Here is a 25,672-nt window from a genome sequence, read left to right as displayed (position 1 = left end):
CTTATTGCAAAAAGAAACATTAAACATTGCAGATCAAGGTAGGTACCCTCCTCTCCTTGCAAGCAATTCAGGGCAGAGGTGCTCCCCGAGAGTTTGCAATAAGAACTTCCAGACCTGGTGGGAACCTGGCAAATTTCACCTTGAGGAACAATCACAGCATTTTCTTTTACAAAAAAAGATAAACAAAGTACAGAAGCAGGAGGGCGAGAGAAAGAGAAAGAGAAAGAAGGAGAGGGAAAAGGAGAGCAACAGAAGTTCCCTGTTCCTCATCCAAATGACTTTTCAAAGAAGATTCACATCAGACAGAAGGAAAAGGTAGCACAAACCGCAATGTTGTTGTAAGACAATGAGAGTAGGAACAAGGCTCTCTCTTACCTTGGCTTCACATTTCTTGTGACAGGAGAGCTTGCAACCTGTACGGGAAACAGAAAAGGAGCGGGGAGGGGAGGGGAGGGGTGGAAGAAGAGAGAAATGAAAAACAAGAAATCTTACGTTTCAAACCGAAACATTCAAGAAACTGGGGAAGAAAAGGGGCCTCACCCAGGGAAAAAAAACGGAAGCAAGGCAAGAAAGAACAGATGAGCAAATCCCCCCCTCCAAAAAAAAAAAAAAAGAGGGAGGGGAAATCACAAAAAAAAAAACTCCACCCAACCCTAGACTGTGCTACAAAAGGAGCCGCTTCCAGGCTTTCTGAACAACTCCTGCGAGAAGGGGGAGAAAGGCTACACACCACACGCAGGAGGGAGGGAAGGCAGAGGGAGGGGGGAAGTAACCCTCTCCGCACGCTGGCACCTAGCCAAAGATAGCCCAGGCTGCACAGGTACGCGCCAGCCTGCTCCGACAGCTCCAGTCCTGGGGATAATACTAAGCACATTGTTTGGGAGCTGCCTGCCAGCCCACTGCGCTGTCAGAGGCTGCCCTGAGGCTCTGCATTTTTTTCCTATTTCCACCCCTCCTTTCGTGACTAAACTTCACACACACACACACACACACACACACACACCCCACACACAAATGGGCCGAGCCCTCCCTCTTTTGGGGAGTCATGTTTCTAAGTCGTTAACTCCAGCAAGAATGTTGAAAATGTACAGGCTATGCTCCCCTCCTTAGGAGGCAGCATCACTTTACGGTTGTATGGATTTGGAACAGGACCAGGAAAAGAAAAGAAGGGGGGGATTGTTCCTCCCTCCTCCCACTGTCCCAAAAAAAACCAGCTTAGGAAACAAAAGGATGAGCGTTCTTGGCCCAATTTTCTCATCTCACCTTGCTTTGCTTTGTTCAAATTCTTGTTGCAAAAGCTCACTGGACAGCAAGGCAGCAAAGTCATTATTTTATTATATCGGCTGTTCAGGCTGGGGAAAGTCCTTACAATCCATTTCCTCCTAAGAGCCCATTTTGTTCCCATTTTGCAGAAGAAGAACTGAGGACATTGAAGTAGGATTGCCTCAGGCCAACCACTAAAGTCCTAGTCTGCTCAACTAACCAATAAGACAAGCCAATTCACAAGGAACTATGTTTTAAAATGTTACATTTGAAAGTACAGTGGTACCTCAGGTTACATATGCTTCAGGTTACATATGCTTCGGGTTACAGACTCTGCTAACCCAGAAATAGTGCTTCAGGTTAAGAACTTTGCTTCAGGATGAGAACAGAAATCATGCTCTGGCGGTGCAGCAGCAGCAGGAGGCCCCATTAGCTAAAATGGTGCTTCAGGTTAAGAACAGTTTCATGTTAAGAACGGACCTCCAGAACGAATTAAGTACTTAACCCGAGGTACCACTGTACCATGATTCAGCAAAGGGCCTCTCATCCCACTCTACTTTTGAACTGTGGCTTCTTTGGCATCCGCATCTAATGTGGAGCTCACTGCCCTCTGCAGCCAACCCCAGCAGTCTCCACTCAGGTAAGACCAGCAACAAGTGAAGGAGGAAGACTATGGGCTCATTCATGCTGTTACTTAATATGGATAGCAAGCTTCCTGTGCCTCCATTCATTCTCTGCTGTCCATATGACATTCTCTCTCAAAATCACTGCTTCCAACACTTCCCCCTCCCACAATCCAGATTTCCTCATACCGTCACCTTTTCAGAATGTCCCTGGTGTAAGAAAATCTAGATTGACAGAGGGGAAAGTGTGGGAAGGCAGTGATTTGGAGGAGAACATAAAATGGACAATGGACGCTTAATGGAGCTACGGAAAGCTTACTATCCACATTGAATACAAGTGTGAAGAAGCCCCTTGTTCCAAAGACTGCTCTAGTTGGCATCATGATAACAAGCTCTTCCCAATCAACTCATACCATAAAATGAGCAGAAAGGTGAGTACTTTATTATGCCTCCTATCCCTTCTAATAAGAGCTGTGGTTGAGAGTTGAAGCTGAACACATTTTAATTAGAAATCTGCCACCACTGCTTAGCTGTGCAGACATGGGCAGGCTTTGCAGCCAGGTAAGCCAGGTAAGGATTCAAACCACTACCATCTCTGGTCCAAGTCCAGCTTTCTATCTCCTACAAAAGGTGTGGGGAACCTGGTGCCCTCCAGATGTTGCTGGACCTCAGCACCCATTATCCCAAACCCCTGGATACAGACCGCTGTCTTATACTGATTCGGCCCATTGGGTCCATTGAGTTCAGTAGCGTCTGCTCTGACTGGCAGCAGCTTTCCAGGATTTCAGGCAGAAGTATCCCACCTAAAGATGTGGGGAAATGAACCTGGGACCTTCTGCATATTAGGCAAACAGTCTATCACTAAGTTGCATCCCTTCCACATGGGCTCGATGGAAACAGGAGTTCAAAAGTATATCGAGAGCCATCATCATCCCCCAGCCCAGCCCTACAAAACACCAGCTCATCTTAGCCAAAAGCCGAGGAGAATGTAATAACAAACTGTTCACCTAGATGATAAAGGTAAAGGGACCCCTGACCGTTAGGTCCAGTCACGGACGACTCTGGGGTTGCTCATCTCACTTTACAGGCCGAGGGAGCCGGTGTTGGTCTGCAGACAGTTTTTCCGGGTCATGTGGCCAGCATGACTAAGCCACTTCTGGCAAACCAGAGCAGCGCATGGAAACGCCATTTACCTTCCCGCCAGAGCGGTACTTATTTATCTACTTGCACTTTGACGCGCTTTCAAACTGCTAGGTGGGCAGGAGCAGGGACCGAGCAATGGGAGCTCATCCCATGGCACCGACCTTCTGATTGGCAAGCCCTAGGCTCTGTGTGATCAAAATCCTCACAAGCTTGAGGACGAAGTGAAGGTGGGGGGGGACTGGGGAGAAGATTATTTTTTCATGCTTAAACTGCCTTGAGGCTTTAAAAAATATTTTATGTTAAAAAAGAAAAGCCCGAGATAGAGCAAAGCCAGATGCATTGCTTTTGCTCCTCTCTAAGGTTTTGAAGTTGTGTGAGCACAGAGCAGTTACAGAAAGCACTGCAAGGAGGCTTTGTGCATTTCAAAGTACCTTCTATAAAACATTCCATGTGGGACGGGGAGCATGGTAGACTCCTGAACAATAAATGCATACATGGAATGTCATGGGAATGCCTTAATTCCACAAGCACATGTTCTCTCTGCCTCCCTAACCCACCACATTGGTATAGCTCTTGAGCTCCTGATAAAAATCACTTCCCAGTGCCATCCAATTTTGTCTGGGAAAGAAAGCTCCCAACCCAACTTGCAAGGCCAACTTAGTACCATGCATGGAGGTGCATTAGCCCCTACATAGAAATGCTCTGTGTATGCTCCCATGTTACAAGGACAAACAGAAAAGGCACAGAATGTGATACTGAGTGCAGGCTTCAGAGTGCTTTAAAGAAATCCCAGATTTCATTTTACATTACTGCTCTTAGAAATGTGTGGCCAATGCCTACTCGAATGGTGGCTGAATAAGATTTCTAGGGGGTGGGCATGAAACATCAGAACCTTCAATAATTGCTTTTTCCTCCTCATGATTAACAAAATCAAATTCTGCAAAAAAAAAGGGGGAGAGCCTGAAAATTATGCAAAATAAAGAGAAGTAATGCACGCTTGTACTACCTGGGGTTTGTTCACATTGGAGTTCACCATCTGTGTGCAGCTCTTTGCATTCCCATGTAAATGCCCCAGTAATTTCAGGTTTACCCAATATGGGTAAATTGTGGGAAATCAGATTTGTTCAAACTGCTCCATTTGGGGTTGCAGGTTATTTGTTTTGTGCTTTGGGGTGGGTGAATCAATTGTCACTTTCTGCTGCTCCCCTTTTCATGTCCACTACTTCTTCAATGCTTTCACTTCATAACTGGTATGCTCCTGAATAGAGGTTCTTTTTTCCCCCCTCAATCCCTCAGATTTGCACAAAAACAGAAAACTGCACAAGCAAACCACATTAAAAAAATTCTGTACCAGATATCCTGGGCAGCAATCTGAAAAGTCGGTGCTGAGAATGTACATTTGCTTTCATTTCTTTTTTTCAACAGAAAAGCGTGAAAGGAGCATAGCCATATATCAGATTTGCACAAAAACCAAAAGCTTCACAAGCAAATCTACAAGTGCCTGGCTGTGTGCTTTTGCACAATTCTTGGGCAGGGAAATACTAAAAGGAATGCCTATGGGTATGAGCAAGAAGGACTGAAGCTGTTCCTCCTATACAAATTCAAATACATGCAGTTGTGGTCTATTCTGGTCTAAACTGAATGGAGGGAAAGTGGATAAACAGCTTAAAATGCCCAAAGGTGGACAAGCCTAACCATAAATTATTTAGGTTGTAGAATTCAGTATTTCTTGGCACACAATCTGAATTGTCTGGGTGCATAATTTATTTTATTCCATACTGAACATATCCAAGTGATAAACTTAGTGGAGGCAAATAACAGCTTGCTTTCACACCAGCCCTTTTTCTTTCAAATTTGCATCATTCATTCATTGATATTACAAAGAATTGAAACAACATCACTGCCAAACTGTTGCAATCCAATACTTCTCCTGTTGTTGTTCTTCTATCCTTCTTTGGTTCATAGCACTTTCTAAAAAAATGCAGTACATTTCCTATCCATCAGGAAGTGGCAAAGCTTTATTACAGCAGCTAAGAGGAGCTATTGTGGGTGGAGATGTACCAACATTTCCTGGTTGCACTGCCTTCCATGAGTGCCAGGCTACTCTTTTATTTTATTTATTTATTTGCTAAATCTGTGTTCCAGCTTTCTGCCAAATGGTGCTCAAAGCAGCTATGGGTCCTGCAGTGTGGTTCCTCCCACCATTGCTTTAAAAGGCAAATGCTGAAATTAAAATAATTTTTTAAAATTCCTTTGACGCATTCCGTCACACTTTTTAATATAGCGTTTTCTTTTCCTATCAGTGCACAACAGCACAAGCATGTTTAATATAAAGAGGATGAGGAGGAAGTGAAGAAGTGAAGAAAGAGAAGGAAGAGAGGCAGCCAGCCAACCGTTGCCGCCACTGGGGAAGAATAACTGCATTGCCAGAACTGGACTCCTTACCCCAGTTGAGATCAAGCACTGGAGAGACCGTCCAAACTAGCCACTGTCAAAACAACAGAGGGCAAAGGAACCCCAAGGCAAGCAGAGAAGACAGGGAATGGAACACACACAGAGAGAGAGAGGGCTCACCCACACTTGTCCCATGTTTTCTTCTGCTTGTTCCTGCTTTCTAGACATGGGTCCAAAGGGTTTTTCTTTCATCCTGCCGCTTTCCCCAGGAAAACCCACTGTTTACTTCTGAATCGGAACAAACACCAATTCACAGAAAACCCAGTTCAGGTTTGTAAACAGCGATCCACCAGTAAACAACAGGTTTTCCCAGGGAAAGTGGTCTGCAAAAGAAAAAACTGTGCCTAGAAAGCACAGCACAAGCAGTAGCAGGGACAAGCCCACAATTACCAAAGGAAAGGGCCAGCCAGGAATGGAATGCACCCGACTACTGTCCTGGTACAAAGAACATGCCAATAACCACACCACGCTTGCGTTATATTCTAGGAAATGTCCGGCTGAAGCAAACAGAGATTCCTTCTGATTAAACATATCCAGGATCTTGCTTCAAGGCGTAAGTCAGCCATACCCATCCTCTTCTGCCTTTGCTGTGGGAACAGTCTCAGTGAAGATAGCAAAGGGGAATATGTTGCTCTAGATTATGTGCCGTGCGGTACCATCGTTTGAATATTATTTGTAGCTTACTGCCGAAGAACCATAGTATGGCTTGCAGACCAACAGTGACCATCTGCTGGCCAGGTGTAGTTACAGGGCCACCAGTTGCTGGACCAGTCATAGGAATCTGGAGTAGGGAGGCAAGGGAATGCCTGCCTCCCCTGGTTGAACCAAAAAAGTAAGGCCTCAGCTGCACTATAGATTTAAAGCAGTTTCATGGCTTCCTCCCGAGAATGCTGTGCCAGTGCCAGATTTACGTATAAGCTAAACAAGCTATAGCTTAGGGCCCCACTCTCTTGGGGCCCCCCCAAATTTTTTTAAAGGGAAATAAATTGTATTTCACTATTAATATACTACTTCTTAATTGTATTTCAGTTCAACAATTACTTTGATAAAATACATATTTTGTTATTTGCAAATGGCTAAAGATACCTATTAGGTCCATAAATTACCATATAGCATACATTCAACACAAAAAACAGTGACAATTTGTTGTTGACAGAGGACAGCTGGACATATAAAGGGCCCCATTACCTTCAGTAGCTTAGGGCCTCATCAAACCTAAATCCGGCCCTGCTGGGAACTGTAGTTTGTTAAGAGTGTTGAAAGTTGTTAGAGTTGTAGAACTGGAAGGGCCAAGAGGGTCATCTAGTTCAACCCCCTGTGACGCAGGAATCTTTTGCCCTACATGGGGCTCGAACCCACAACCATGAGATTAAGAGCCTCATTCTCTACCAACTGAGCTATCATTATTAGGAGACCCCTATTCCCTTCACAGAGCTAAAATCCCCAGAACTCCCTGGGAAGAAGGGTTGATTGTAGCAGTGGCGTAGCGTGGGGGGTGCAGGGGGGGCCAGCTGCACCGGGCGCAACATCTGGGGGTTAGGGTTAGGGGGCGCAAATCCACGGGTTAGGGGGTGCAAATTACTTGCCTTGCCCCGGGTGCTGACAACCCACGCTATGCCACTGGATTGTAGCACTGTGAGGGGAAGTGAATGAAGTCGTAGCAATGACTGGAATTTATGAAGTCAGTCTAGACAATTAAATAAAGAGAAGGGTAGAACACGACACAACTATTGTCTGGAGAAAGAACCTCTTGGTCCATTTATCACAGGGGCAAGGGGGGCTGTGGCTGAGAGCATGATTTAAGCCAGTCTTGCAAAGTAACTGTTATATCCATTTTGCTGGGAGTTCTGTATGGCATTCTGGCAGCACAGTCCAGTGCTGTTTGTTATCCTGTCATGTTGGGTTTTTGTTTTGTTTTTTAAGGAGAAATGCATGGAATTGTGAAGTTGATTGCAGCAGCAGTGCAATTAATTAAAATCAGGAAAAGAATGGAGTATTTCATTTGCAGATGGAAGGATATCATCAAGATTATTTGGAAACTTACCGTAAACAAATTAAAAAGTTAACACTAAAAGATGAAATTCAGCAGTAAGAAATAGTGAGATATTGGGCCTTCTCGGTAGTGGCACTCACCCTGTGGAACACCCTCCCATCAGATGTCAACGAAATAAGTACGTATCCTATTTTAAAAAGACATCTGAAGGCAGCCCTGTTTAGGGAAGTTTTTAATATTTAATGCTGTATTGTTTTTAACACTCGATTGGGAGCCATCCAGAGTGGCTGGGGAAACTCAGCCAGATGGGCGGGGTATAAATAATAAATTATTATTATTAAATTATCATTATAAAACTGACAAAAAATAAGATATGGGGAAAATTAGAATATTTAGTGGAAAAGAAATTAACAAAATCAACCATGGCAGAGGTGGGAGTCAATACCAATTCTGCTTTTTGTATTTGAAGTATTGTTATTGTTTCAAAATGATTAATTTTTTAAAAGAGAAGGAGGACATCATCAAAACACCAAGTGTGCCCAATGAATGAGAGGTCTACCAATGGAGAAACCATGGAGAGGGAGAGCTGGTGTAAGGCCAGGTCTACTAAGCCTCACCACTCAGGAACCAGATGTACCAAAAATGGAAGATCTGTTACCTGATAGTAGTTATATGTATAGATACTTGATGTGCCCTATTCCCACCCACCCATCTTCACCCCATGTACACCCAACATGCCCAAATACTACCCCTTTCTGTTTACAAATAATCAATTAGTCCTGTTTCCATGGGGCTCAGAAATCACAGGACAAACAACAAACATGCTTTTCGATGATATAGCATCTTGTGATTTTGCATGATTTTGAGGGTTTAGTTCCTAATTTTGCTCTGACAAAGAAGCAGCCCTGCATCTCCACCCAACTGTGGCCTGGTAACTAACAACATACACAAGCACAATTCTTCAGATTTTTGTGGCTGAGTTACTTTGACAATATACAAGTGACATATCATCATTTGGCCCATGGTGAATTTCCTGGGTGGCCTTCATTGCTAAACAAGATGTTCACCCTCACAGTGGGGGAAGGTATGCATTTAAGGTTTATTGCTCTGTTAATATTTAATGTGTCACTAGCTGATCTCGAGCTCCATTGGATGAGCACTTAGCAAAGAGGCGATTCTAATGCACGTAACTACATCCAACACAAACTTTGCCTTCGCTAAAGAGATCTTGCGGTGTATACACACCAGTCTGGCTATAGTGCATTTCAAAGCACATTGTGAACATTTTCTCATAAATCCATATAATGGTCCTATAAGGTACTCCAGAACTGTTGTTCTTACTTTGAAGGTAGGTGTCTGCGTGTGTTGGGGCTTTAAAGGGGAGAAGAGATTTCCCTAAAGCCATCTCCCTGCACAGCTGAGGGGAGACTTGAGTTTACAGCAGTAGTACTAGACCAGCCATTTAAAAAAATAAATCAAAATATAGCTTCATCTTTGGTAAAGAGCCTGTTGTTTATTCATGGTACAGATGATAAGAAAGGGGATGCTTGGTTCTCTACACTATTCCTAATAAATCTTATGGCTATGTACAGTTTAAAAAGACTCTCTTGCTGTGTAATTCTTTCCGGGGAATATGGTTTAATACGGAAGCACTGACTTTTATTATAATGGGAATGAATATAGCTGGGTGTCAAGTCGAACTAGCACCTACTTTAACCCGGATAAAGTGCTGCACACCAGCACAGAATTCACTCTAGATGGGGACGTCGCCCTGTCAAGGGGCAACATTTCCAGATTTATGCACTGCAAAGTCCCACTCCATTCCCCTTTCCTCCCCAGCCACCCCTGTGAAGCCCAAAACTTTGGTATGTTGCCAGCAAAGCCTTGGGTTGGGTCAAGTTCAATCACCCCAGAGCGGTTTACATTGGCGGCTGCAGCCCTTGCCAGAAACAGCATCTGTTACTTTGATACACAAGACAGCCATTGTTCTTAGCAAGGAAAGGTTACAGGAGCAGGGGATTGCTATACAGGATATGTTACCTTTGCATTTTTAGGCCAAGATTTGAACAGTAGAGAAAACCTGGCCTAGCAGTGAGCAGAAGAGGAGCAGGAGCCAGGGCACTTGGTCTCTCCTCATCCCTCTCTGTCCTTCTCTTAAAAAAAAATAATAAGAGAGAGAGACTTGGGACAAGTATGCAGCCAAGTCCAGACTTGTTAACTGTACTTTTCTGGGAAGTGGGCTATCAGTATCTGGGCTGATCTACCCCTCCCAACAGTTTTTGAATCTTATCCATGAAACTCTCTTTGTTCTGCTTAGCCTTATCTAAAGTGGACTTATTATACTTTAGCTTGTTCTGCAATGCCTCCCCAATGTTACCACATTATTGCAATAGCACAACAACAATAAACCAGAACAATTATGTGATATGCACTGACTGAAAATGAAGCAGTGTGATCGCCCCATGCGGAATAAAAGGGACACCTGGAGGGACTTCAAAAGAAACAAGATTTGCAGCAGGTAGCAAAAGTGACAAAAGGGAAGACTCCCAAGGAAGTGAGCCTATGCTGGCAGCCTTAGCTCTGTTGTTCAGAAGAACTCACTGCTGCTTAACGTCCAAGTCCAATTTAAAGTGCCGACTCTGACCTTTAAAACCCTAAATGATTAGGGGTCAAGTTACTTGCATCCATATGAGCCTTGCAGGTGCACCACTGGGTACCATCAGGCTTGAGGGAATGCAGGAAAGGGAAGGACCTTTTCAGCAGTGATCCCTCACCTGTGGAACCTTCTCCCAGGAGTTATGTTTGGCTCCTTTCCAGTTTTATTTTAGGTAGACCCTAAATATATATTTTTTTCAATCCACCTTTGGTTAGGTAGCCAGTAGGGTTTAAAACCTGGTTTTATTATTGCTACTGGAATGGTATCTGATGTTAGAGGCTGTCATGTTATCACATATGCTGTTTTTGCTTTGTGCTGCTCTGTTGGTTTTTAAATTTTTAAAAAGTTCTAATCTATAGGTGGTTTTAATTATTTTGTTACATTTTTTTATTGAAAGTGGGTTTGAAAGGACCTTGGTCCTGAAAAGGGGCCCCACAGTCACTCAAATGAAGAAGATATATAAAAATTTAAAACAATATCAGATATCTTTTGACAGCTTTGTTTTCAACAAAAATGTATGGACGCAATCCAAACATATGTAAATATTAAAATATCTCTTCCAGGGTTCTTGCCTTTGCTTGCAAAATGAGTCAAAGGGTGGGGGACTTCAGGGTCAGGACACTGAATGTGACAGCCAGCAAATGATTCCAGAGCAATACATATTCACCCAAATGTCATATCTTGACCATAGCATGCATACTTAATCTTGAAAAGCTGAACAGGCCTAGAAAGGGGCACTTCAGTTCCCTGCTCTATACGCAATCTCTCTGTGTATAGGTTCCTATATGAACTATCTAGTCATCCTGAGCCTTCCTACCAACCTTTTCAGCTGATCAGAAGTGGACAGAGGCCGGTGGATTCCAGTCAATTTCTTTCTCTCTCTCTCTCTCTCTCTCTCTCTCTCTCTCTCTCTCTCTCTGTGTGTGTGTGTGTGTCACACACACACATACACACACCTATCCCCACAAGAATTGAGGAATTTTCACTGAATTCCTTTGTAAAGGCTTATAGCCAAGCCCCCAGCATTCAATTTTTCTTAAATACCTCAGTTGTCAACACAGCCAACTTAATATTTCCAAGTTTCATGACAGAGTAATATGACCATCATGACTAGAATTATGCAAACCATCAAGCTTCTTTCTTCTTCTGGACTGTTATGGTCTTCAGGCCTGCATAATTCAAAGGAGTTTTTTTTGTTTGTTTGTTTGAGAGGCATGTTAATAGGTGTATAATTCTGTTTTGATTAATCAATAGGTGCATAATGGCCAGTTGCAACTAGAAATGAACAGGAAGGTTAAAAACCCAAAGCTATTTAGTTTTAACATTTTTATACGGTCTTTCTGAAATAGGTCACCCAAGGCAATCTACAAATATGCCAAAACCAAATGACACCAAGACAGCCCACCAGCCAAGCAGCATGCAGGATCTCAGGGCTACTCATAAAGCTGTAACACAATGCACTGTGGGGACAATGAAGCCCAGAGCCTGTGCTTAGTTTCTGCTGGTGCTGGTGCTGGTGCTGGTGCTGGTGCTGTGCACCAACCTATTGCCTAAAAAGTGCAGCAGTGCTGAAGGGTTACATGCACTACATCACTCAGGGTAGGATGGAGGTGGATCTGCCAAGCACATCATCGTGTGCCTGCCTATAGAACATCTGGCTGCTAACAGCTGCTGCAAGACCAGCAGTTATTCATCACAAGAAGATTGCCGTTACACAATTGCATGCAAACTACTCCAACTCAAAAATATCAGGTTGGAAAAAAGGTGCTTAATTGAGTGAGGGCTCAGTGAATGATATCTGGGGAAATAAAAATAAGACACCTTAGTGCTGTGTTTGATCATATCTGGATTTTCCAACTGCAAGCAGTAGGGTTGATTTTATGACTGCCATTATTAAGCATTTGCTACTATTTGTACTGCTTTGTTTTTACTGCAATTAATTATAAGTTTGCAGATTTAATTGTTGTTGCTGTATGCATTATTGGGCACCCGAGTATCCCTAGTGGTTGAAGGTGCAGGATATACATTATGCAAGCAAACAAATACAATTGTGTCAAGTGCTGGCTTATGAACTAGATGACTTTTGGGTCCTTTCCAGCCATACAGTTTAGTGGAGCATGGCAATGGCATGATAATAACTGGAACTGTGTTATGATAAGATGCAACCATGGCACCACCTCTAGCCTGGCACACACTAGCATGCAGTGTTTGGGTGGCCGCTTAAAATGGCACTGCATTGTGGGTGGGGGCAGAGAGCTGTTCCATATGTCCTGTTCTTCATGTACCACTGGTCATCCTGAGAATCTGGCCATTATCTCCAGATTCTCCTAACTTTGGTTAGGAGCAGGAGGAGGGAACAGACTCCATTTAGCAGCTGCCAGTGGCACTGCAGAAAGAGTCAGATAAAGGCTATCCTGTTTCCACTGCAATATTATAGCTTTTTTCTTTCTCCAAGCTACCCAAGAGCCACTTAAAGGGAAGCACATTGAAAGGTTCAGAGAACCCAAATCGCTGAAGAACTGCCAAGAGGTACGGTAATCCAAATTCCCACTGGTGCCAAGTCCTTAAAGCCAGAGGAGAAGCAGCTCCGTTCCTCTTGAATTCATTTATTCTTGTTTAATTTTAATTGTTTTTCTACAGCATTTTTAGCTGGCATAAAGCTTTACCATTCTTATCTGGAAATGGACAGTAATGGCCTCCTGGGAGTAAAGAAAAGCACTCTGGAATTACAAGAATCTGAGAACTTCTCCAGAAACAGTTGCATTTGTTAATATTTTACCCAAATTAAGCTCTCATTTCTGATACAGTCCAGTCGCTTGTAATGCAACTAATGACCAAGAAATGTTTGCAAATAAAACCAGCAGCTATTAGCTCTCCAGCAGAACAGGAAGCAGCAAGTGCTGTTTCGGGTCATATGAGATGCTGACGCATAAATAGGCAAGTTACAGGAAATCAGTGTTGTTTAGCAGGCAAAATACTGGGTTTCAGCTTTTAGAAGAATTCAGTTCCTATATCCATGTTCCTAATTTAATCGCTGCACCATCAAGTGATGACTAGCAAGTCTCAGTGAGTCAGCTCACATCCAAGACCGCAAATGGAACTTCCAAACTACCTCAAACTATCTCAAGACACTCATCTTTTGAAAACCATGGGATCCATTTATACATTCACCCACATGTTGAGAAATATGAGTGGGGCACGCTCATGTATGAGCCAATCCTCGGTGGGACAAGTCATCGCCCTTCAGCTTCCCCCTTTGTTAAATGTGAGCTCAGGTAACGTTGCAAGCAAAGGTGGAGGGCAAGCAACATTAAAGGTTGTCACACACTTTGCGCAAACCAAAACAAACCAAAAAGTGGCACAGCACAGAGAAAAAGATGGGAAGGGCAACACTTGTGCCTAGCTTCAGTAAACAATGGCTTATAAAGTCGAAAACATACACATCAATGCTACACAAATATAATAGGACTTCTGAGCAATCCAGTTACTTAAAAAGTGAGGCAGACTAGCCACCTTCGCCATCAGTGTCTTCAGATTGGTTGCTTCTGGAGAGTTATCAAAAGCTGGAGAAGACAACCTCTTTAAGTTTTGTGTGCCTGCTTCTGGAGCTTTCTCTTAAACTTCCAGCTGCTGGACTAAGATGGACTTCTCCTGAAAGCTCCCATCATCTTCCACCTCCTCCTCCTCTCCCAACTTCTGCCACCTTCTCTGCCCCTCTGGAGCAGCAGAACTGTCAGATGCTTTATTTATCTCAGGCGGTAAAGGCTTCCTAGTGCTCATGCTCAGAAAAGAAGCACCAACAGAAGCTCACAAAGTAGCAAGTGGGGACCCCTGGTGGAGCCCACTTATGCTCTCCCAAATATTTCTAATTTAATGGATGTGCCACTGAAATTTTGGTTTGCAGAACAAGCCAGACTACATGTACGTGCACACATGCATGGTAAGAAGATACAATTTCAGCTAGACTTTCTGCAGCAAACATGCCATTAGGTTAAAACATTGAAGTGCCTTCTTTGGGGCTTCCTGTTTAGATGCAAGAGGGGCTGTGGCTGCTCCCTTCCACACTGCAGCCAGGGTAGGACGTGCAAGCGCCATGCAACGGAGGGAGAGAAGCCTGAATCAGCCCAGATTTCCAAGCAAAGACTGGTGGCTTAATCAGCCCTCAGGCATTCTCTGCTGCTGCACTTGTTTCCTGCCTGAGGGAACACAGGAAGCGGGCATTGTTGAAGTCTCAATAAGCATTTCCTCCTTGTCTGAGACATCGGAAAGAGAACTGTGCACCTGACCAGGTCCGATAAAAAGAACTTGGCTGAACATATGAACACAACTCGCTGCCCAGTGACTTCCACCTGATCTGTATCAGCTGTGTCAGACTGACAGCGTGAGCTGCTGGGGTCTGCAGTGGGCCATCCCATTCCTTCCGGCACATGTGCGCTCTTCTGAGTCACATGCAAGACGGGAAGGTAATGACCTCCCATTCCTGCAGTAACCTCCTGCTCAACTTTACTCATCCATGTTATTTGTGCAGAAGAATCCTTCTCCTCCCAGAGACCATCCTTCTACCAGCGACAAAACCCATTCTGGCTGAGAGTGCAGGAGTTTCTAAACTTACAGAGCAATGCACTACGCAAATATGAAACAATCAGAGCTACCTTCAGCTAAAACTGTAATTTGTGATGGTTTGAATGAATGCCTCCAAGTTTCTTTCTCTTTTCCACCTTAGACTCTGGTTATTTTTTTAAGAGTTACTAAACTGAAATGCACTGCTTCCTCTGCCCTCCACAGAGACCACCAAGGGGCAGTTCACACAACCATCCTGTGTTCAAAACATGGACAAGTTGCGGAAGTGATTCATCACAAAGTGGCAGCCATTATTTTGCATGCTATCGCTCAACTCAACTTTCAGAAGTTTTGGAGAGGATGCAAAGTCAAAGGCTATGCGATGATGAACCACTCGCAAGTTGACTGCAACATGAATGTTGTGAGCCCTAAACTATATATAAACCAGTAAAATAAATAAACAAGTTAAAACTATAAAAAGCAGACTCTTCTGCTAAAGCCAAAGGGTTGCAGGGCCTCAGCTGTGAGTTAACTCTTATCCCACCTAACGTTTTAAGTTATGTGTTATGTGCAGGAATGTAACAAAAAGTGGGAGGGCAAGCAGAGGCCTTCTAACAGAGGAGGGAACTGTTCCATCCTAAGCAGGTGGGCTATTTCCCTTAACATTTTCTCCCAAACCTTTATAATAATAAACCCCAGGTGCCCATCTCAGCTCTTTCCAAGCTTGCAGGAAAAGCTCTCCTTGTCTTATTGGGTGAAAGGAAGCTTTTTATTTTTCAAAATGGACCTGGGTCGGGGTTTTGACAGAGCCAGGGGTAGGGCTTTGGTGTTAAGGAGTCGTGCCTCCAATATGAAGCATGGACTGCAGCTGTGAGCCGAGATACTTTGCATTTTGCGTCTTTTCACGCATGGAGCAAAAACAGGGAGGCTAAGAGAATACATTTAGCTGGAAAGCTCTCTTTGTGGGGCGCACACGGATCCTGATTTAGGCTAAAAATCAGTCAAGAGCAGATTTCAAAGGCGCCAGAAGGGGGGGAGGGGGGAGAAGAATTGTGTGCTGTCAGTGTTCACTCAATTAGCATTTCAAACATGGCAGCAACATCCTAAGCAAATATAATTAAAGTGTGCTCTGGAAGGGATGTTTATTTTAAGGGGCTACTAAATACGATGGTATATATGTGCGTGTGTGTGTGTGTGTGTGTGTGTGTGTGTGTGTGTATTTGATGAAACACAGTAGGTCAATTCACATCCCAGCTCTTTCCTAGAAAGTGCTGCCAGATCTTTAACATTCATTGCTTCTATTTTAAATGTGTGTGATATGTTCCAACTTGTATAGCTAGCCGGGACTGTATGAGCGCCCAGATGAAGGCTAGGGGGTATCACATACTTGTTCTTGAAAGAGTGTTAAAAACAGAAGCAGCAAATGTTGAAAGAGCTGTAGTGAATTATTAAGAGTGGGAATTGGCCTATGACAGGGATGGGAAACCCCAGGTTCTAGAGGCAGATATGGCCCTCCAGGCCTTTCTGTCTGGTCCTTTGAACTCTCCCCAAGCCACATCTCTAGCAGGTCTTGCTTCCTGCCCAAAATGTTCTGCCTGACTAGAATGTGTCCCTGAAATCTGATAATGCCTCTTGTTTTCCTGGATGGAGGACAGAAAGGGATATGTGAGAGAAAACAGCTTATTATACAAAGGAAGGAGTGTATTGAGTGTTAGGGGAGGGATAGTACCTCTGGTGGGGGACACACTGTGTTACTTCTGGGGTAGTTTGTCCACCTTTCGTCCCCACCCTGTGACTCCTAGAAGCTATCAGCGTGTGACAGCAGCCACACCCCAGGAACTTCAACTGGCTGGCTAAACCAGGTGAAGAAGAAGAGTTTGGATTTGATATCCCGCTTTATCGCTACCCGAAGGAGTCTCAAAGTGGCTAACATTCTCCTTTCCCTTCCTCCCCCACAACAAACACTCTGTGAGGTGAGCGGGGCTGAGAGACTTCAGAGAAGTGTGACTGGCCCAAGATCACCCAGCAGCTGCATGTGGAGGAACGGAGACACGAACCCGGTTCCCCAGATTATGAGTCTACCGCTCTTAACCACTTTTTTGCAATAGGTAACATGGCTCTGAAGGAAATACCCTACCAGCAAACTGTGACTTTGTATAGGGATATCTTCACCACTGTCTGTACTAAGCTGCAAAACTCTCAAGGAACAGCCTGGAGTACAAACAGGCTACAAGTGCTTAAACCTGCAGCTACAGGAATTGCCTGCAATAATTCTTTTTGGGGTCATGACTGCAGAATTCCAAAGCATGTTCTTCTATCTATTGGGCATGATAAAAGCTGAAGTCGCTACCAGCAGATGAGGATCTAATACCAAATCATTATAAATGCAACACTGAAACATGAAAATCTATTACTTACAAATGCAACCCATCACATTTTTAAGTGCTTACCCTATTTACCAAGCCCATACTCCATGTCATACCAGTTCAGCAATTCCTGGGGTTCACATGAACACACGGCACATGTGTGGGCTAGCAAAGGGGTTAGGGATCTTTTCAAAATATGTTAGCGGTCACACAGAACACCTAGATGAGTAAATGCTTTGTGAATAGCAGTATTATAGTTAAATATATAGGTATCAGGGAAGCACACATTTCTAAACTTTTTGCTAAAGATTGCACCCCCACCCTCTTCAAAAGTGTCCAAATCTGGTCTAGACATTACATCTACCACATGTTTAAGCCCACTGTGTGTTGTTTATGTTCATTTGTAATTTCTACCATGTGCAGCTAGCATGCTGGATCACTTCCACCTCAGAAACCCATTTCCCACATTCCGTGATTGCTTGGCATGGCAAAGTTTTCCTATGGGGTTCAGAAAGTTCATATGGGAGCAACATCATGGGAGGGGTGTTTCCAGGACTAAGGTGAAACTGTAAAGCTCCCTTGTTATTTTTGCTACTGGATGCTACATGTTGTTTAAGTAATCTTGTTATATTTATAGTACTGAAATGTAGGAGCGTTGTATGTTATTGTATTTTGGTTTTACTATGTTATTATGCAATTGTCACTATGGTATTGTTTTGTTATGTTATTATGAAATTGTTACTGTTACTATTTTGCTATGTTATTATGGAATTGTTTCTATAGTGTTCATTTGAAATGCAACTCTGTTTCTTTGTTGCAGGCTGCTATTTGCTGGGGGGGGGGTTGTGGCAAACAAATAAAATGAATGAATGAATGAATGAATGAATGAACTGCTGAGTCTCATCATGTATCCGTCCAATCAATTGGTGTAAGTGCCAAAACACCTGAATGTCTGAAGATGATTCTGCACCCATTTTTCTATGGTTGTGCTTGTGCTATTCACAGACCTGAAAGCATATGGTCCCCTGGACTTTGCTTTTTGATTCCTAGCTGTGTCTTTCAGGTTAATTTGCCAGTTACCAGAAGTGAATTATGCACCACATTCACACCATATCCAAACTTTCCTGGTAAGGAAATTGAATGGAATGCTATGAAAATCACCAAAATACCCCTTCTGGCACCTTTCCTGCCACAACTGAATGTGGGTAATTAACTGCACCAAGCAATGGTTCCATTTCATTCACACAAAGCTACCATGGAACGAAAAGGTAGTAGATGCTAAGTGTGACATCCTGTGGCCAACTGCAAAACTACAGTCACTGAAATACCATTGAGAAGACCTAGGAAGCCTTGGAAACACCATGAAGCGTTATGGTAAAAAGCGTTATCTGCATCATTTCACCTCTGCTCCCGCCTCCTAACTGGCTTCAAAATTACCCACAGGGGCTACAAAATGACTACAGTGATACCTCGGGTTACATACGCTTCATGTTACATATGCTTCATGTTACAGACTCCGCTAACCCAGAAATAGTGCTTCAGGTTAAGAACTTTGCTTCAGGATGAGAACTGAAATCGTGCTCTGGCACGCAGGAGGAGGCCCCATTAGCTAAAGTGGTGCTTCAGGTTAAGAACAGTTTCAGGTTAAGAACGGACCTCCAGAACAAATTAAGTACTTAACCCAAGATACCACTGTATTTGCTTCACAATCACCCCGTGTCAACTTACCGCAGTATTGCCATATGGATGCAGGACACTTCTAATGTTTAGCCACATAGTGAATTTCAGGGTGCCTATGCTCTCCCATATATCTACGAGTGTCTGCTCTGTTACATGGTCAGATACTATAGACAGACAGAATGTGTAATGGACATGGTTACACAAACATGGTAGTAAGTTAGAAGCTCATCACTGATTGAGCAGTCATCTGTACACATCTACTGGAGCTCTATAACCTCCACATGGTCCCTCCTCCCCACACTTGTAAAATGGGAACATCACTGTTCCTTGCTATAGCTTATATCTCCTTATCTCAGATTTATATCCCATCTTTTTCCCAGGAAACATGGACCTAGATCTAGATGTGCTTCATTTCAGCAAGCTGGCAGCCTCATATGTGTTCATTTGGCTGAGGATGGCGAAGATTGTCCAGGGTGCTACATATTTTGGCCAGTACCATTATACAGTTTGTTCACCAAACTGAATCAGCTCTCCTTCCCCACCCAACGAACGAGCTATATTTCACATTCCAACCTTTCCATGCCCAGCCTCACTCACCTCGACAGGTGCTACCCTCCCGGGTAATAGCCTGACGACATATCCCGCATGGTTTCACTTTCTTGAAGCTCTTCACTTTGAAGGTGTGGGATGTGGATGCTTCAAGGTCCTCAGGCTGCAGGGAGGAAAGGAAAGAGCAACAGCGCTGTTAAAAGAAGTAAAAGAGTTCTCCATTTCGAAACCAGTGAATGGATTAAGAAATTACTAAGCAGAGTTTGTGGAGTCCCTGCTTTTATCACCAAGGCGAGCCCATCCACCTCATCTAATGCATGTTGTTACTCTTGCAGCACACTACCCAAGCAGTGACAAAACCTCTTCGGAGAAAGTGAAGCGGTTCTGCCAAGACACTATTGAAAGATCTACATTGGCTCCCAGTATGTTTCCAAGCACAATTCAAAGTGTTGGTGCTGACTTTTAAAGCCCTAAACGGCCTTGGTCCTGTATACCTGAAGGAGCATCTCCACCCCCATCGTTCAATCCGGACACTGAGGTCCAGCGCTGAGGGCCTTCTGGCAGTTCCCTCACTGCGATAAGTGAGGTTACAGGGAACCAGGCAGAGGGCCTTCTCGGTAGTGGCGCCCACCCTGTGGAATGCCCTCCCACTAGATGTCAAAGAAATAAACAATTATACGACATTTAGAAGACCTCTGAAGGCAGCCCTGTTTAGGGAAGTTTTTTAATGACTGATGTTTTAATGTATTTTTGACCTTCTGTTGGAAGCCTCCCAGAGTGGCTTGGGAAACCCAGCCAGATGGGCAGGGTAGAAATAATAAATTTATTGTTATTGTTATTACTATGCTACCTAAGCCCAGAAAGGGAGTGATGAAGACAATATGGAAGCTCCTTGATAATAAAAGGAATGCTCCGCATGTCCAGGGACAAACTCCTTTCTGCCGGCCAAGAAATCCACAGAAATTACAGTTCTAGAAACTGAATGACATGGGAGATCCAACAGCATGTCACACATCTCAATTTGCACCAAGAAACACACTGTCCACACATGAAGGAAGCAAAGGACCCCAAGTATGTAATGATAGTTTTTACCCTATGTGTGAGGCCCAATAAGCATTTTCATCCCCTAGCTACTGTATTGGCCCGAATATAAGCCACACCTTTTTTTTCCAAATTCCGACCCGGAAAAGTTAAAGTGCGGCTTATATTCGCAACCTTACAAAAACTGGCTTTTTGATCGGCTGTGAGGTGGTGCACTGTTGCAGGGAGCCAATCAGCTGGTCTGTGATAGTGGCGGTGTTGGAATTGGCAGAGCTTGGCTGCAGCACTCGGGACCACGCAGGCTCCAGATGTGCCGCAGAAGCCTATCAGCTGTGAGGTGGTGTTCCCCCAAGCTGAGCAGTGGCTGCTGCCCACGCAAAGTTTTTCCTACACAGCAGCAGTGTCCTATGCACTGCAATCTCCAATCAGCTGTGAGGCAGTTCCTTTACAACTGGGCAGCAGGCGTCTTCCAGTTACTGTATTCAGCAGCGGATGACCACGTGGGCTTCAGTGGTGAGAGTGTGCTTGTTTGGGACAGGTGCTTGGGGGGGGGGTTGGTTTAATGGTATTTTTTATTAAGTTTTCAACAAAAGTAACAACAGAAAAATAAAAAAGACAGTAACAAATGCAATAACATCCATAAACAAAGAAAACTATACATAAAGCAGTATCAAATCTATAAAATGGGATTCTCCAAATCCCGTGACTCCCCCCACACACACACACACACCTTCCTCTGGTTCCTTAGTTTTCTTTTTCAACTGTATATCATTTCTACTCCAAATTATTTTTCTACCTCAAATGGGACGGGTGCTTGTTAATCCCCATTTGATTCCCACCCCCAACCCTCCCTGGGCAAGCCTCGTGTGTGTGTGTGTGTGTGTGTGTGTGTGTGTGTGTGTGTGTTTTCCCCCTTTGTGTCATTGCACTTCATTGGGTGAGTGCCTTTTGGAATTCTGCCCCCCCCTCCAATTTTAAGGGAGCGGCTTATATCTGGGTGCAGCTTATATTCGGGCCAATACGGTAGTATGCATTTTGCACTCTTGAGCTCAATTTAAAAAACAAAAACAAATGACACTATGAATTTGTGTTTTATATCTGGGAGTGCAAAATGCGACATATGGAACAGCTCCAAGGTGCCAGCTGGTTTTGAAACATTATGCCATGTAATGTTTTGCTGCTCTTTGGTTTTATTGAAGGCTTTTAATTATCATGTCTTCTTATGGTTCGATGTACGCTGCTCTGGGTACTTCAGCTGAAAGGGTACTCATAAATACCATTCAAAAACAAATAAATGAGATAGTTTTTAAGGACTTCTTGGATCCAACATCAGCAGGCACCAGCCGATATATAATGCATATCCTTAAAGTGCAGCAAAATTGCTTCCCTATGACTGGAGAGAAGTTGGGGGGTGGCAAACTAGATGGGGTGAGGTGGCTGGTTCTTCACATGCCTCCCCCATTCACAAATAAAATGCAGGTGAGACAAATGCTAACATCAAAAGGGGCACACAAGTGTGGATAGCTGATTGCTCCCTCCTACACACACACACACACACACACACACACACACACACACACACTTACCACCACCCCCCACTCTGCTGCTCTCAGGCACTTTTCTCCCAGTCCAGCTTCAGCACTTGAAAAGGGGCACACTCAAAGCCACAAAGTGAGGAGAAGTATAGTAGGGGAAGGTTCAGCTCCCTTCACCATTACGGGTCACATTTTATTGTGAAAAACCAGATCTGCCCCCATATGTGAATAAGGAAGGTACATAAAAATGAACACGGATCTCCCTCCTGCATCAACTTTGGGATCCTCCAGGCAAGCTGTTCATTGAGCATTCATCCTGATTTGTTTCCACTTTGTCCTGTCTTTCTTGAGCATTCTTTTTTTGCTTGTGTGAAGGTTACACATCTCCCCATTTGTTGTTTATTCAACCCACACTTTCCAGTGCATTTGCCCATCGCTTTCCAAACTGCAAAATCCATAAAAAAGTGTGTTTGCTGCACCATTGCACAAACCTAAATTTCTCACATGTGCTTGAATTTCTGCTGCAAAATACTGATCCCCTGGAGGCAGCCTTTGGTTCTTGGACCACATCTTCACCACATGTTTAAAGCACTATTATACCACTTTAACAAATAATTCTGGGAAGTGTAGTTTGTTAAGGATATGGAGAGTTGTTAAAAGACACCTATTTCCTTCACTGGGATACCATCCCGAAAGTTCCCTGGGAACAGGGATTGATTGGTAAACCATTCAGGTATCTGTACCTCTGTTAGGGGAACAGGGGTTTCCTACAACTCTCAGTACCCTCAACAAACTACAGTTCCCAAGATTCTTTGGGAAAAGCAGTGACCGTTAAAGTAGTATTACACTGCTTTAAATGTATACTGCAGATGGGGCCTCAGACTAAGGATTATTATTTTAAAGGTTCATTTCTTCACTGCACCACTGGGTGACAGTCTCCGTTGCTAATCCACCAGCAAAGCAAGTTCTGGGTCAGATGTTGCCTCAAACATCCTAGGGACAGCCACTGAAGGAAGAACCTTGCTAGCTTTTCTTGCAGACACTTAGATTGCAGCAACATTCTACCTACTAGCAAGTGGGCTCTGGGTTACTCTAAAAGCATCTGTCAGACAGCGAGCCATTTTAGTGAGATGCCTGGATATAGTTAGAAGTGAAGCAATGCAGGGGGAAGGGGAAGAAGAGGGGGACATTCTCCTGTTAATTTCTCCAAGCTCAAATTAATTTGCCAACATTCACATTTATATTTTTCTAGCTTTTCTCACCATGATGCTACTTGAATTAAGGATTGGGGACAAACTGTACAAGTACAGTGGTACCTCGGGTTAAGTACTTAATTCGTTCCAGAGGACCGTTCTTAACCTGAAACTGTTCTTAACCTGAAGCACCACTTTAGCTAATGGGGAAGAAGAAGAAGAGTTTGGATTTGATATCCCGCTTTATCACTACCCGAAGGAGTCTCAAAGCGGCTAACATTCTCCTTTCCCTTCCTCCCCTACAACAAACACTCTGTGAGGTGAGTGGGGCTGAGAGACTTCAAAGAAGTGTGACTAGCCCAAGGTCACCCAGCAGCTGCAGGCGCAGGAGTGGAGACGCGAACCCGGTTCACCAGACTACAACTCTACCACTCTTAACCACTACACCACACTGGCTCTCACCACACTGTATTTCATTGGGGGGGGGTTGGGGGGGAGTATGTGTGAGTCACATTTTTAAGAAGAAGAAAAAATGAAAGAGTAGATATTCAACATGCATATACAGTGGTACCTCGGGTTACATATGCTTCAGGTTACATACGCTTCAGGTTACAGACTCCGCTAACCCAGAAATATTACCTTGGGTTAAGAAGGATGAGAACAGAAATCAGGCTCCGGTGGCGTGGCGGCAGCAGCAGGAGGCCCCATTAGCTAAAGTGGTGCTTCAGGTTAAGAACAGTTTCAGGTTAAGAACAGAACTACAGAACGAATTAAGGTCTTAACCCGAGGTACCACTGTAAATTTTGAAATGTTCTGAATTTTTGAAAAAAAAATAAAAAATTCATCTGTGCAAAATTTCAACATTAGTTACAATGGCACAGGGTAAAGGTGGGAAATCCCACTATGTGTATTAAGAGGAAAAGGGCACACAGACATCCCATCAGTGCTGTTCCTATTTGGATATCATCCCTTACTCCAGTGCAGCCTTCCGTGTGCACTGCAGACACATCTAGATGCACAATCCCATCTGCAATACTACTGCATACATATCCCAGTTGCCCTACTGAACTGGTTAGGCACAACTTTTAATGTGACTAGTAGTGCCCATCTGCATCTAGGGGGCCCCTGTTATGTGTGACTAGTTGCCTGCAATGACTGGTGGACTGAGGCTCCTCTCAGCATCTTTTGATTCAGCCAAAGCATGAGACTTTGTTTTTATACTTGAGAGACAAAAGCAAACTATTTGTAGAGCTGGGTGGGCCCGAGTGTAAAGACCATGTTGGCTCAAAGAGACCAGCCCTTGCTTCCACAACAGAACACAAAGTCCCTTCTTTCCTCCTAACCACAGGTTTCCAAACGATGCTGTGGACAAACTACCACAAATGGAAAACAAATGTAGCCAAGGGTATATCTTGGTAAGTGTATGCTAAAGGAATTGTTATTAAAATTTACTTTTTGTGTCTTGTTAGAAAAGGCTTCAATACATGCATCTCGGATGCTGAAAGATCTGACTCACAGTCTCAGCCAGGCAGAACCCCCTTGGTAGTGTTGCCTAATGTGGACTTTCACAGGCACACCAAAATATAGTTTCACAGCATCTGTATCATGATCCTTTAGGAGCCAAGTGTTGCAAATGGCTATAGCTCAGTGGCAGAGCATCCTGCTTTGAACAGAAAGAGCCAAGATTCAATCTGCAGCATCTTTGGACAGGGCTGTGACAGGACCCCCCCCCAAAAAAAAAATAAATCCCAGAGACCTGTTGCCCATGGGTGTAGCCAAGGGGGACCCCCCCCCCCAGATCATTGTAAAACAATAGAAATACTTAACTGACCAATCATGTCAGTTCTGCCCCACCTAACAAAAATCCTGGCTACGCCCATGCTGCTGCCTGTAGTGTAAGCAGTAAGGAGCTAGCTGAACCAGTCCTGGCTCTGAATAATTTCAAGATGAAGGGGTATGTTGGTCTCACCACACCACAGCCACACCAAATCCCACCACTCACAAGTCATTTACTTCTTGTCTCCTTCATTCATTGAACTGCACTAATCCTCATCATCCCACACTTTCTTAGCTCCCAGAACTACCGGAACAGAAGGGAACCATTAACACTCTTCCTCTTTCAAGTACCCCCTCAAGCAATCCTTTCCCCAGTGTACCAACCCAGAGAACTCTGCACATCAAAAGTTCTTCTGATGCCGGTCTGCTTTGACTGTCGCACACCCAAGCTCATTCTCCATACAGGCCAAGTTACAAATTTTTGTAGGCTCCTACAAAATTGCATATTTATGGTAGCATCCTCCTGTGCCATGGTAATTTATGTCGGTGATTTCAGAGTTCTTAACTTGGACTTCTCCCACAATCGATAATTTTGAAGTGAATCACCACTTCACTCTGGAGGCACTTCTTTGGAAGCGCAGAAGAAATACATCCTTTTAAACTGCTTTTTGATCATCCTGAGTATGTGAACACAAAGGGAGGAGGCTTAAATTGCATTAAATATGTTCATTTCATGTAGTGCTTTGATTATGCTAAGTGATAAAGTCAAACTACACACCAATTTTCTCCGCATCGTTCAAGCTTTAATAAAACCTCAAGGGGTGGGGGAGGTTGCGCACC

At 43.9% G+C, this 25,672-nt stretch overlaps 1 protein-coding gene across 14 annotated transcripts in view; it reads right to left on the bottom strand.

The window, feature by feature from the left end:
* TNS1 (tensin 1) overlaps nucleotides 1-25,672 on the bottom strand; it is a 321,487-nt gene that overhangs the window by 202,462 nt on the left and 93,353 nt on the right. For all 14 annotated transcript variants that reach the window (XM_082237860.1, XM_082237875.1, XM_082237878.1 and 11 more), the window contains exons 2-3: nucleotides 19,336-19,450; nucleotides 376-413 (exon numbers count right to left, since the gene is read on the bottom strand). In XM_082237860.1, the coding sequence (XP_082093986.1) occupies nucleotides 376-413; nucleotides 19,336-19,450 (153 nt within the window). The remainder of the gene's footprint in view (nucleotides 1-375; nucleotides 414-19,335; nucleotides 19,451-25,672) is intronic.

The sequence above is a fragment of the Podarcis vaucheri genome (genome assembly GCF_965113315.1).
Source record: "Podarcis vaucheri genome assembly, chromosome: 1".
Taxonomy (NCBI): domain Eukaryota; kingdom Metazoa; phylum Chordata; class Lepidosauria; order Squamata; family Lacertidae; genus Podarcis; species Podarcis vaucheri.
This window is presented reverse-complemented; position numbering and strand designations above follow the sequence as displayed.